The sequence below is a fragment of the Microchirus variegatus genome, assembly GCF_963457635.1.
Source record: "Microchirus variegatus genome assembly, chromosome: 4".
Classification (NCBI taxonomy): Eukaryota; Metazoa; Chordata; class Actinopteri; order Pleuronectiformes; family Soleidae; genus Microchirus; species Microchirus variegatus.
The window spans coordinates 37,353,848-37,368,150 of NC_139805.1; the positions used below are offsets into that span (position 1 = coordinate 37,353,848).

The window sequence follows — 14,303 nt, forward strand, 5'->3', positions numbered from 1 at the left end:
TGAGAGAGTTACAGGGAGCTTTACATTTAAAGGGATAGTTCACCTTATAAAGAGAGGTGAGGTGAGTCACAGTCAGAGCTGAACAAAACACTCACTCTCCCACACCAAAGTCCATAGAGAAAACCAGTGATTTTAACATCACAGAGACACAGGAGTTCACAGAAGTTGTTGATCCACTGCTGCCTCCATCACTAACTTACAATGACTGATTTTAGTGAATTCAGCTTTAAAAATTGTACTTTTCGAATTACTTCAGTGACACAAAGTGACCACACGAGGCAGCAGAGGACCAGCAGCTCCTGTGTCTCTGTGATGTTAAAATCACTGATTTTCTCTATGGGCTTTGGTGTGGGAGAGTGAGTGGTTTACAAACGTCAGTTTCCTGTTGTTAAAGTCTGTTGTAGACTGAACTGATGTGGAAACGTCGCTGATGTTCTCAGTTCTTTACGATCACTTTAAACACAAGTGACCTTGTGTCTGTTTCACTGATCTATAAATGACAGTGTTTGTAATGATTCACCTTCATTTACTGATAAAAGGACCATGTTTCACACTCACTCTGTCATCAAGCTCCTCATGCTGTCACTCACTCACTCACTCACTCTGTCATCAAGCTCCTCATGCTGTCACTCACTCACTCACTCACTCTGTCATTCAGCTCCTCATGCTGTCACTCACTCACTCACTCACTCATTCATTCATTCACTCACTCACTCACTCACTCACTCACTCACTCATTCACTCACTCACTCACTCACTCACTCACACACTCACTCACTCATTCACTCACTCATTCATTCACTCATTCACTCACTCTCTCATTCACTCACTCACTCACTCATTCACTCACTCATTCATTCATGCATTCACTCACTCACTCATTCACTCACTCACTCACTCATTCACTCACTCATTCATTCATGCATTCACTCACTCACTCATTCACTCACTCATTCACTCACTCATTCATTCACTCACTCATTCACTCACTCATTCACTCTCTCATTCATTCACTCACTCACTCACTCATTCACTCACTCACTCACTCATTCACTCACTCACTCACTCCCTCACTCCCTCACTCACTCATTCACTCATTCACTCACTCACTCACTCACTCACTCACTCATTCACTCACTCACTCATTCACTCACTCACTCACTCACTCACTCACTCATTCACTCACTCACTCACTCACTCCCTCACTCCCTCACTCACTCACTCACTCACTCACTCACTCACTCACTCACTCACTCACTCACTCACTCACTCACTCATTCACTCACTCACTCCCTCACTCACTCACTCACTCACTCACTCACTCACTCTCTCACTAACAGACGCTCCTCATCATCAGTGTCTTTGTGATGAAAACACTCCAGTCGTCATGACGACCTCTCCTCACATCATCAGCTGAGTGTCTGAGTGATTTCATCATCATCAACAACAACAACATCCCACTGATTACAACCTGTCAATCACTTAATGTCATCAGGTTTGACCTTAAGGTCATGATAATATTGTATCATGACTTAAATGTCGCAATAATATCGTATCGTGACTTAAATACTGTGAAAGTATTGTATCGTGACTTTAATATCGTGCTATAATGAGATCGTGACTTAAATATCATGAAAGTATCATATCATGACGTAAATATAGCAATACTATCGCATCGTGACTTAAATATCATGAAAGTATCGTATCGTGACGTAAGTATAGCAATAATATCGTATCATGACTTAAATATCGCAATAATATCGAATTGTGACTTAAAAATCGCAATTATATCGTATTGTGACTTAAATATCGCAATAATAGCGTATCATGACTTAAATATCGCAATAATATTGTTTTATGACTTAAATATCGCAATACTATCGTATCGTGACTTAAATACTGTGAAAGTATTGTATCGTGACTTAAATATCGTGATATAATCAGATCGTGACTTAAAGGGGAAGTAAGTAGTTTATAGTGCCATCTAGAGGAGAGGCTGAAATTCACAACAAAGAATTGCTCCTCTGCTCACCCCCTCCCTTCCCTGAGCGCTACGGTGTCCTCAGCCGGTCAAATGTCGTCCTCGTCGTCTTTCTCCGTGTCAGCAGATGAGGTTCGTGAGGCGAGGGAGAGGGCGGAGCTACCGCGGCCGTAGCAGACGAAGCAGAGAGAGAGGAGGCGGGACTTCAGCTACAAGTAAAGAGACGCTTGATTTGTTCTCTCATGTTTGTCCTTACAGGCTCCTGTAGAAACATGGCGTCTCTCTGCTAACAGTGTCTATGCAACCGCGGTCCGCGACCATGTTATTTTACATGACTTTTTGAAACACTACGAAAATGAAACAAAAACTATTATACAGCGACTAGACAATGCAGGAGCACATAATATGTATAAAAAGTGGATTTTGAGTTATATAAACCCATAAATACTACACAGTGTCCCTTTAAATATCATGAAAGTATCGTATCGTGACGTAAATATAGCAATACTTTCGTATCGTGATGACTTAAATACCGTGAAACTATCGTATCGTGACTTAAATATCATGAAAGTATCGTATCGTGACGTTAATATCGTAATATAATCATATCGTGACTTAAATATCGTGAAAGTATCGTATCGTGACTTAAATATCATGAAAGTATCATATCGTGACTTAAATATCGTGAAAGTATCATATTGAGACTTAATTTTTTAACTGCATCATTGACTAGTTCACACTGCTCCACCATATATCGGCCCCAGTTGCCAGGAACAGTTCAACGCTTCTTGTCTCCACCCGCCCCTGCTCTGCTGCTGCATACAAACAAGCGCTCCCTCATTCTAATCTTATAGTTTAACAGCCGACAGTGAAGTTTATAAAACCTCGTAAAGAAAAAAACTCATAAAACTGCAACTTGTGTCTCTGTGTCAGTGACCTGCAGACTTCAAAATAAAAGTCTCTACTGTCCACAGACGTCAAAATAAAAGTCTCTACTGTCCACAGACGTCAAAATAAAAGTCTCTATTGTCCACAGACGTCAAAATAAAAGTCTCTGGTGTTCACAGACATCAAAATAAAAGTCTCTATTGTCCACAGACTTCAAAATAAAAGTCTCTCCTGTCCACAGATGTCAAAATAAAAGTCTCTAGTGTCCACAGACTTCAAAATGAAATTCTCTACTGTCCAAAGATGTCAAAATAAAAGTCTCTACTGTCCACAGACGTCAAAATAAAAGTCTCTACTGTCCACCGACGTCAAAATAAAAGTCTCTACTGTCCACAGACGTCAAAATAAAAGTATTTACTGTCCACAGACGTCAAAATAAAAGTCTCTTGTGTTCACAGACATCAAAATAAAAGTCTCTATTGTCCACAGATGTCAAAATAAAAGTCTCTACTTTCCACAGACATCAAAATAAAAGTCTCTATTGTCCACAGACGTCAAAATAAAAGTCTTTACTGTCCACAGACGTCAAAATAAAAGTCTCTTGTGTTCACAGACGTCAAAATAAAAGTCTCTATTGTCCACAGACGTCAAAATAAAAGTCTCTTGTGTTCACAGACTTCAAAATAAAAGTCTCTATTGTCCACAGACGTCAAAATAAAAGTCTCTACTGTTCACAGACTTCAAAATAAAAGTCTCTAGTGTGCACAGACTTCAAAATAAAAGTATCTACTGTCCACAGACTTCAAAATAAAAGTCTCTACTGTCCACAGACTTCAAAATGAAATTCTCTACTGTCCACAGACTTCAAAATAAAAGTCTCTACTGTCCACAGACTTCAAAATAAAAGTCTCTACTGTCCACAGACGTCAAAATTGTGAGTTAATGTTAAATGGTTTTGTTTTTTTTAGAATAATAGACCCATACTAAATAAAATAAAATAGAATATAAATGTTGTATAACGTGAACATGAGGAGTGTAATAAATAATAAATATGTATATGGTGGAAAAGTATCGTCATAAAACACAGTACAAAAAGAAAACAATAAAACACAAACAAAGACACAGTGAAACGTACCAATATGTTTGTATAAACGTAAACAGATGTAAATAAAGCGTAAATCCCTCTTTAGTGAAGAGAGAACGTGGTTTTTTTGTTGTTCTTACCAAGAGTGTGAATCTGAGCAGGAGACAAACAAACTCTAATTTTCTGGAAGTAAAAAAAAGAAAAAGCAGAAAAAAATTAAAGTGTCCTCATGTTTGTCCTCATGTAAATCACTTCCGGCGTGAAAAATGTTCCTTGTTCACGCGCAGACGGTGAAGTAAACATGAGTTTTCCTCTGAAGCTGCACATCTCTCTCTCTCTCTCTCTCTCTCTCTCTCTCTCTCAGCCTCCTGCTCTCCCATTGGCTGTCTGAGGCAGCTGACGTCACCGCCCCTGCGCTGTGATTGGCTGAGGCTGCACGTCAGTCTCCGGTGTCCACGTGTGCACTTTCACTCCGCCTGCTCGTCCCTCCTCCTCTTTCTCTGTGCAGGCGGAAAAAAAACGAAAAAACCCGCTATCTTTCCATCCAGACACGACGAGTGGAGCCGAGTGAAGCCGAATTGAGCCGAGCCGAGCCGAGCCGAGGACCGGAACCCGAGGACAAGAGCTGCAGCACGTACACACACACACACACATTCTTGTACTTGCTGCATACTGAGGACTGGGTTGCTGACAAAGTGAGGACCAGCATTTACACTTTATAAATCAACACAATTACAAATATCTACTTCATGAAAAACATCTATAAAGAACTACTGGTTGCAGTACCATTTTTTTTTTTTGGCCCAAAATTTCACAAAAAAATCATACTATACTATGTCGACCAAACATTTTTGGTCCAAAATTTGACGCAACATTTTTGGCCCAAATTTGACGCAAAATTTTTGGTCCAAAATTTGACAAAATCGGCATACTGTACTATGTCGTCCAAAATTTTAAAATAAAAATTTGCCAAAAAATGTTGGTCCAAAATTTGAAAACGAATTTGAAAAAAAAAGTGTGGTCCAAATTTTACAAAAAAAATTTGACGCAACATTTTTGGCCCAAATTTGACGCAAAATGTTTGGTCCAAAATTTGACAAAATCGGCATACTATACTATGTCATGCAAAATTTGAAAAAAAAATTTGACCCACATTTTTTGGCCCAAAATTTGACCCACATTTTTTGGCCTTAAATTTGACAAAAACGTCATACTATACTATGTTGTCCAAAATTTGAAAACAACATTTTTGGTCAAAAATTTGACACACATTTTTGGTCAAAAATCTGACGCACATTTTTTGGTCAAACATTTGACGCACATTTTTTGGTCAAAAATTTGACGCACATTTTTGGTCCAAAATTTGACAAAATCGGCATACTGTACTATGTCGTCCAAAATTTGAAAATAAAAATTTGCCAAAAAATGTTGGTCCAAAATTTGAAAACGAATTTAAAAAAAAAAGTGTGGTCCAAATTTTACAAAAAAAATTGACGCAATTTTTGGTCCAAAATTTGACGCAAAATGTTTGGTCCAAAAAACGTCATACTATACTATGTCATGCAAAATTTGAAAAAAAAATTTGACCCACATTTTTTGGCCCAAAATTTGACCCACATTTTTTGGCCTTAAATTTGACAAAAACGTCATACTATACTATGTTGTCCAAAATTTGAAAACAACATTTTTGGTCAAAAATTTGACACACATTTTTGGTCAAAAATTTGACACACATTTTTGGTAAAAAATCTGACGCAAATTTTTTGGTCAAACATTTGACGCACATTTTTTGGTCAAAAATTTGACGCACATTTTTGGTCCAAAATTTGACAAAATCGGCATACTGTACTATGTCGTCCAAAATTTGAAAATAAAAATTTGCCAAAAAATGTTGGTCCAAAATTTGAAAACGAATTTAAAAAAAAAAGTGTGGTCCAAATTTTACAAAAAAAATTGACGCAATTTTTGGTCCAAAATTTGACGCAAAATTTTTGGTCCAAAAAACGTCATACTATACTATGTCATGCAAAATTTGAAAAAAAAATTTGACCCACATTTTTTGGCCCAAAATTTGACCCACATTTTTTGGCCTTAAATTTGACAAAAACGTCATACTATACTATGTTGTCCAAAATTTGAAAACAACATTTTTGGTCAAAAATTTGACACACATTTTTGGTCAAAAATTTGACACACATTTTTGGTCAAAAATTTGACACACATTTTTGGTCAAAAATCTGACGCAAATTTTTTGGTCAAACATTTGACGCACATTTTTTGGTCAAAAATTTGACGCACATTTTTGGTCCAGAATTTGACAAAATCGGCATACTGTACTATGTCGTCCAAAATTTGAAAATAAAAATTTGCCAAAAAATGTTGGTCCAAAATTTGAAAACGAATTTAAAAAAAAAAGTGTGGTCCAAATTTTACAAAAAAAATTGACGCAATTTTTGGTCCAAAATTTGACGCAATTTTTGGTCCAAAATTTGACCCAAAATTTTTGGTCCAAAAAACGTCATACTATACTATGTCATGCAAAATTTGAAAAAAAAATTTGACCCACATTTTTTGGCCCAAAATTTGACCCACATTTTTTGGCCTTAAATTTGACAAAAACGTCATACTATACTATGTTGTCCAAAATTTGAAAACAACATTTTTGGTCAAAAAATTGACACACATTTTTGGTCAAAAATTTGACACACATTTTTGGTAAAAAATCTGACGCAAATTTTTTGGTCAAACATTTGACGCACACATTTTGGTCCAAAATTTGACGCACATTTTTGGTCCAAAATTTGACAAAATCGGCATACTGTACTATGTCGTCCAAAATTTGAAAATAAAAATTTGCCAAAAAATGTTGGTCCAAAATTTGAAAACGAATTTAAAAAAAAAAGTGTGGTCCAAATTTTACAAAAAAAATTGACGCAATTTTTGGTCCAAAATTTGACGCAAAATTTTTGGTCCAAAAAACGTCATACTATACGATGTCATGCAAAATTTGAAAAAAAATTTGACCCACATTTTTTGGCCCAAAATTTGACCCACATTTTTTGGCCTTAAATTTGACAAAAACGTCATACTATACTATGTTGTCCAAAATTTGAAAAAAACATTTTTGGTCAAAAATTTGACGCACAATTTTTGGTCAAAAATTTGACGCACATTTTTTGCTCAAAAATTTGACGCATAATTTTTTGGTCAAACATTTGACGCACATTTTTTGGTCAAAAATTTGACGCATAATTTTTTGGTCAAACATTTGACGCACATTTTTTGGTCAAAAATTTGACGCAGAATTTTTTGGTCAAACATTTGACTCACATTTTTTGGTCAAACATTTGACGCACAATTTTTGGTCAAAAATTTGACGCACATTTTTTGCTCAAAAATTTGACGCATAATTTTTTGGTCAAACATTTGACGCACATTTTTTGGTCAAAAATTTGACGCATAATTTTTTGGTCAAACATTTGACGCACATTTTTTGGTCAAAAATTTGACGCACATTTTTTGGTCAAAAATTTGACGCATAATTTTTGGTCAAAAATTTGACGCAACATTTTTAAAAATTTGACCAAATCGTCATACTATACTTTGTCGTCCAAAATTTGATATTTTTTGACAAATTGAGTATAGCATGTTATAGCAACCTAAGGAAGTGATTTGAATTAAAACAAAGTGAGGACCGGCCAAAATGTCCTCACTCTGTAAAAATGACCTTACTTTGTTGGTTAAAAACTCTCACTGGTCCTCAGTATGGTGCAAGTACAAGAACACACACACACACACACACACACACACATACACACACACACACACACACATAAAAAAACACTTCCTCCACTCACTTTAGACAAACAACAGACAAACACCTGTCACCTGATTGGCTCTTATCTTTTTTTGTTTATGTGTTGCCAAGGGCAACGGAATCTCATTTGCTTTGATCGTCCAAGAAAAATGCTAAAAACAACCCACACCAAAGCCCATAGAGAAAACCAGTGATTTTAGCTGGAGGGGAAACAGGAGCTGCTGGTCCTCTGCTGCCTCGTGTGGTCACTTTGTGTCACTTAAATAAATATAACTTAAGACTTTCAAATGCCGAAGTGTTAAAATCAGTCATTGTAAGTTAGTGATGGAGGCAGCAGTGGATCAACAACTCCTGTGAACTCCTGTGTCTCTGTGATGTTAAAATCACTGGTTTTCGCTATGGGCTTTGGTGCAGGGAGAGTGAGTGGTTTACAGTCTTCAGTTTCCTGTTGTTAAAGTCTGTTTAACAGTGAAGATAAAGACGTGAAACATGTTCTAAATATGTCGTAGACTCAAGTTGGCGTACATTTATTTATCTGAGTGTTTTATTAAGCAGGTTAAATCATTGTTTTCCTGCTTCACAGCCTCTCGAGCAGCATTAGCATCAGAGCTAAAGTCAAACACACTGAAGTGACCTCTTCAGAGGTAACGACTGGACCAAGTGTTGTCATGTGACCTCTGCAGTACTAACAACAACATTTAAAAAACATTTGTTGTTTCTAAAGGAGTTTGATTGGAATGAAGAGAAGAGAAGTGATGCAGAGCTCTGTGACAAGCTCCTCTAACTAGAACTAGAACTAGAACTCCTGACTATAACTGATAACTATAACTGATAACTATAACAATAACTATAACTATAACTATAACTATAACTATAACTGATAACTATAACTGATAACTGATAACTATAACTATAACTATAACTATAACTATAACTATAACTGATAACTATAACTGATAACTATAACTATAACTATAACTGATAACTATAACTATAAATGATAACTATAACTATAACTACTAACTATAACTACTAACTATAACTACTAAATATAACTACTAACTATAACTGATAACTATATCTAGTAACGATAACTATAACTCCTAACTATAGCTATTAACTCCTAACTATAACTGCTAACTATAACTCTTAATTATAACTATTAACTCCTAACTATGACTATTAACTCCTAACTATAACTATAACTGCTAACTATAACTCCTAACTGCTAAAGATAACTATAACTCCTAACTTTAACTATTAACTCCTAACTCTATAACTGCTAATGATAACTATAGCTATAACGGCTAACTATAACGCTAACTATTGTTATGCGATACTTTCTTATAATTATGACTCACTCTTTCATTATTTACTTACAAATATACATATATGCATATAAATTATATATATATATAGTTAGCCGTTATAGCTATAGTTATCATTAGCAGTTATAGAGTTAGGAGTTAATAGTTAAAGTTAGGAGTTATAGTTATCTTTAGCAGTTAGGAGTTATAGTTAGCAGTTATAGTTATAGTTAGGAGTTAATAGTTATAATTAAGAGTTATAGTTAGCAGTTAGAGTTAGGAGTTAATAGCTATAGTTAAGAGTTATCGTTAGTAGTTATAGTTATCGTTAGCAGTTATAGTTATCGTATATATATATATATATATATATATATATATATACTTATTTGGTGAAACGGGATTCCAAACTTATTTATGACGTCTTTCCGTTTTGAACCGGCGCGCGCGCGGTATCCCCTCCGGTGTCACGTGATCCAATCAGGAAGTGTTGGTTGGACATGACGTGAGTGTGTGTGTCAACAGCGGAGGACTTGGTCCGTACATGTCTGTCTCCGTGTCTCCGTGTGTCTTTTAGTCCCTGTGTCACAACTGTGGAGACAACATGTCCGACATTTTGTCCCGGATAAAAAAGAGCGTGGTGGAGAAGAAGAAGAAAATGTCCGTTACTCAGCGCGAGCTACACAAGTGGGGTTTGACAGGTAACGTACGGAGTTACCGGTTACTATAGCAACGGCAACCGTTTAAACCGCTTTAACACACTTCCTGTTGTGTTTGTGTTGTGACTTGTTGTAGCTTATTTGTTTTGTTTTGTTTTGTTTTGCCGGTGACTTTGACTTGTGACTTGTGACGTCACTTCCGGACAGGGATTCAGCTAAGACCGTACCAAGTGGACGGTGTCCGGTGGCTGACCCAGTGTCTGGAGAAGCAGCAGGGGTGCATTCTGGGAGATGAGATGGGTTTAGGGAAAACCTGTCAGGTGCGACTTTTTGATTGATTGACCTGGATTAATATAAGTGTTTTATTTGTATCGGAAGTCGGAAGTGATGTCATCCCGAGTTCATCGTGTTCCAGTTAAAAGATATTTCTGCTTTAATTGTCATAGTCGTTAGAAACACTAAAATATTCACATTTAAGAAGCTGAAAAATGACAGAAACGTGAAAATATTCACATTAAAGAAGCTGAAAAATGACAGAAACGTGAAAATATTCACATTTAAGAAGCTGAAAAATGACAGAAACGTGAAAATATTCACATTTAAGAAGCTGAAAAATGACAGAAACGTGAAAATATTCACATTTAAGAAGCTGAAAAATGACAGAAACGTTAAAATATTCACATTTAAGAAGCTGAAAAATGACAGAAACGTGAAAATATTCACATTTAAGAAGCTGAAAAATGACAGAAACGTGAAAATATTCACATTTAAGAAGCTGAAAAATGACAGAAACGTGAAAATATTCACATTTAAGAAGCTGAAAAATGACAGAAACGTGAAAATATTCACATTTAAGAAGCTGAAAAATGACAGAAACGTGAAAATATTCACATTCAAGAAGCTGAAAAATGACAGAAACGTGAAAATATTCACATTCAAGAAGCTGAAAAATGACAGAAACGTGAAAATATTCACATTTAAGAAGCTGAAAAATGACAGAAACATTAAAATATTCACATTGAAGAAGCTGAAAAATGACAGAAACATTAAAATATTCACATTTAAGAAGCTGAAAAATGACAGAAACATGAAAATATTCACATTTAAGAAGCTGAAAAATGACAGAAACATGAAAATATTCACATTTAAGAAGCTGAAAAATGACAGAAACGTGAAAATATTCACATTTAAGAAGCTGAAAATATTCACATTTAAGATGAAAATATTCACATTTAAGAAGCTGAAAAATGACAGAAACGTGAAAATATTCACATTTAAGAAGCTGAAAAATGACAGAAACGTGAAAATATTCACATTTAAGAAGCTGAAAAATGACAGAAACGTGAAAATATTCACATTTAAGAAGCTGAAAAATGACAGAAACGTGAAAATATTCACATTCAAGAAGCTGAAAAATGACAGAAACGTGAAAATATTCACATTTAAGAAGCTGAAAAATGACAGAAACATTAAAATATTCACATTGAAGAAGCTGAAAAATGACAGAAACATTAAAATATTCACATTTAAGAAGCTGAAAAATGACAGAAACATGAAAATATTCACATTTAAGAAGCTGAAAAATGACAGAAACATGAAAATATTCACATTTAAGAAGCTGAAAAATGACAGAAACATGAAAATATTCACATTTAAGATGAAAATATTCACATTTAAGATGAAAATATTCACATTTAAGAAGCTGAAAAATGACAGAAACGTGAAAATATTCACATTTAAGAAGCTGAAAAATGACAGAAACATGAAAATATTCACATTTAAGAAGCTGAAAAATGACAAAAACTAGAAAATATTCACATTTAAGAAGCTGAAAAATGACAGAAACATGAAAATATTCACATTTAAGAAGCTGAAAAATGACAAAAACTAGAAAATATTCACATTTAAGAAGCTGAAAAATGACAGAAACATGAAAATATTCACATTTAAGAAGCTGAAAAATGACAGAAACATGAAAATATTCACATTTAAGATGAAAATATTCACATTTAAGATGAAAATATTCACATTTAAGAAGCTGAAAAATGACAGAAACATGAAAATATTCACATTTAAGAAGCTGAAAAATGACAGAAACATGAAAATATTCACATTTAAGAAGCTGAAAAATTACAGAAACATAAAAATATGTTAATGATAATTAGTTAATTAGTCAATGATTGAAGTTAATTCCGTAAAATGAACGTTCTTAATCATCATTTGTCTCTTCAGACGATCTCTCTGCTCGTCTACATGTGTGGAGCTCGTAAGGACAAAGGTCCATTTTTAGTCCTGAGTCCACTCTCTGTCCTGGAGAATTGGAGGAAAGAGCTGGACAGGTACTGTCACATTTATACCCTCTCACACCAAAGTCACTCACTCTCCCACACCAAAGCCCATAGAGAAAACCAGTGATTTTAACATCACAGAGACACAGGAGTTCACAGGAGTTGTTGATCCACTGCTGCCTCCATCACTAACTTTAATTGTGTTATTTTTTTGCGTTCGGCTTTGAAAATCCTTTGTTTTGACTTACCTTAGTGACACAAAGTGACCACACGAGGCAGCAGTAGACCAGCAGCTCCTGTGTCCCTGTGAGCTAAAATCACTGATTTTCTCTATGGGCTTTAGGTGAGTCTTGTGTTATTGTTTGGTGTAAGTATTATTTGTGTTGTGTTTGCAGCTTCGCTCCGTCGCTCACTGTCCTGTGTTACAAAGGAGACAAAGAGAAACGAGCCGAGATTCAGAGAGAAACGGCGACGCAGGACTTCCACGTTCTTCTCACCACGTACGAGGTCAGTGGCCACGTTTCTCCCTGGAAAACAGACGGATCTGATCGTTTCGCTCGTGTTTTTAAAGTGACCCGTCTTTAACTCTTCTGTTGCAGCTCTGTCTCAAAGACACGTCTTTCCTGAAACGGTGAGTTTGAACTGTTTTTGAAACGAATGCTTAATCTCTCTGAAGTTATCCTACGACATCGTCTTTATTTTCAATGTTAGACAGACTTCTGTAAACCGCTCACTCTCCCACACCAAAGCACATAGAGAAAATCAGTGTTTTTAGCTCACAGGGACACAGCAGCTGCTGGTCTACTGCTGCCTCGTGTGGTCACTTTGTGCCAATAAAGTAATTCGAAAAGTAGGATTTCAAAAGCCTAATTCACTAAAACGAGATGTTTGAAGTTAAGCCCAATTTATACTCCTGCGTAAAGTGCTCTGCGTAGCTACGCAGAGTCCTCTGCGTCGACGCAGAACCTGTCGAAGAGCCTCTGCGTCGTCTCCGGGTGCACGGAATATTTTTTAAGTGTCCGTCACTCCGTCAAGGGACTACGGAGACGGCAAGAGCTGCGATTGGTCCTCAGGACAGGCTGAGCTAAGCTGCTCTGTGCCGGCTCTCAGTGCGCTCCGGGCGTCCTGACAGAGGCGGAGCTGATCCCCGCCGATAACGCCGCTGCCGAACTATAAATACGTCATATCTTAACACACACAGCACATGTTTAGACTCTAAATGGCCAATTTCTCGCCTCAAATTATCTTAAAACTGCGTTCCGTGACACAGAAAAGTGAGAAACGGCCACTTTTTCAACAACAACAGTCTTTCTCTCTCTTTCTTTCTCGGACGCCATTGCTCACTGTAGCCAGAAGCACAACAACCTTGCGCAGCGACCCCTACTGATCGGGCGGGAAATTGCAGCGAGTGTCCGTCACCACGACGCAGAAGTATAAATGCTCGAGGCGTCTCCGTGGTGACGCAGACGGATAACGCATACGCAGTCGGAGAAGTATAATGTGGCCTTTAGTGATGGAGGCAGCAGTGGATCAACAACTCCTGTGAACTCCTGTGTCTCTGTGATGTTAAAATCACTGGTTTTCTCTATGGGCTTTGGTGTGGGAGAGTGAGTGGTTTACAAACTTCAGTTTCCTGTTGTTAAAGTCTGTCTAACAGTGAAATAAAGACGTGAACGTGTTCTTAAAGACGTCGTAGACTTAATCTGACGTAGATTTTATGAGACAAATCTTTTGTTAAGCGGCTAAAATCAGTTGTTCTTCACTCACTCTCCCACACCAAACCCCATAGAGAAAATCAGTGATTTTAACCCATGGGGACACAGGAGCTGCTGGTCTGCTGCTGCCTCGTGTGGTCACTTTGTGTCACTTTGGTAAATCCAAACAAAGGTTTTTAAAAGCCGAAGTGACAAAATAAGACGTTTGAACTTAGTGATGGAGGCAGCAGTGGATCAACAACTCCTGTGAACTCCTGTGTCTCTGTGATGTTAAAAATGACTGGTTTTCTCTATGGGCTTTGGTGCAGGGAGAGTGAGTGGTTTACAAACTTCAGTTTCCCTCGTTGGAAAAGTCTACGGAAGGCAAAATGAGTTTGATTTCCCTGCTGCACATGAAGTGAACCGAAGGCTTGGGTTGTTCCTCTGTTCTCCAGGTGGAAGTGGAAGGTGCTGGTGGTGGACGAGGCTCATCGTCTGAAGAATCCAAAGTCGCTGTTGCACAAAACTCTGACACAGGTAACGAGTCGCAGTTCATCATCTCACCTGTGTGTGGACTCACCTGTTCAC

General features: G+C 36.7%; 1 protein-coding gene across 2 annotated transcripts in view; it reads left to right on the forward strand.

Annotated features, from left to right (window-relative positions):
* Positions 1 to 9,582: 9,582 nt before the first annotated feature.
* The window catches only part of chd1l (chromodomain helicase DNA binding protein 1-like), a 30,496-nt gene continuing 25,775 nt past the window's right edge, over positions 9,583 to 14,303 (forward strand). Inside the window, exons 1-6 of one of the 2 annotated variants that reach the window (XM_083887630.1) lie at positions 9,583 to 9,775; positions 9,941 to 10,053; positions 11,966 to 12,072; positions 12,417 to 12,528; positions 12,621 to 12,652; positions 14,171 to 14,252. In XM_083887630.1, coding sequence (XP_083743756.1) covers positions 9,679 to 9,775; positions 9,941 to 10,053; positions 11,966 to 12,072; positions 12,417 to 12,528; positions 12,621 to 12,652; positions 14,171 to 14,252 — 543 coding nt within the window. In that variant the 5' untranslated portion in view covers positions 9,583 to 9,678. The remainder of the gene's footprint in view (positions 9,776 to 9,940; positions 10,054 to 11,965; positions 12,073 to 12,416; positions 12,529 to 12,620; positions 12,653 to 14,170; positions 14,253 to 14,303) is intronic. The other variant, XM_083887631.1, reaches the window with a different exon arrangement.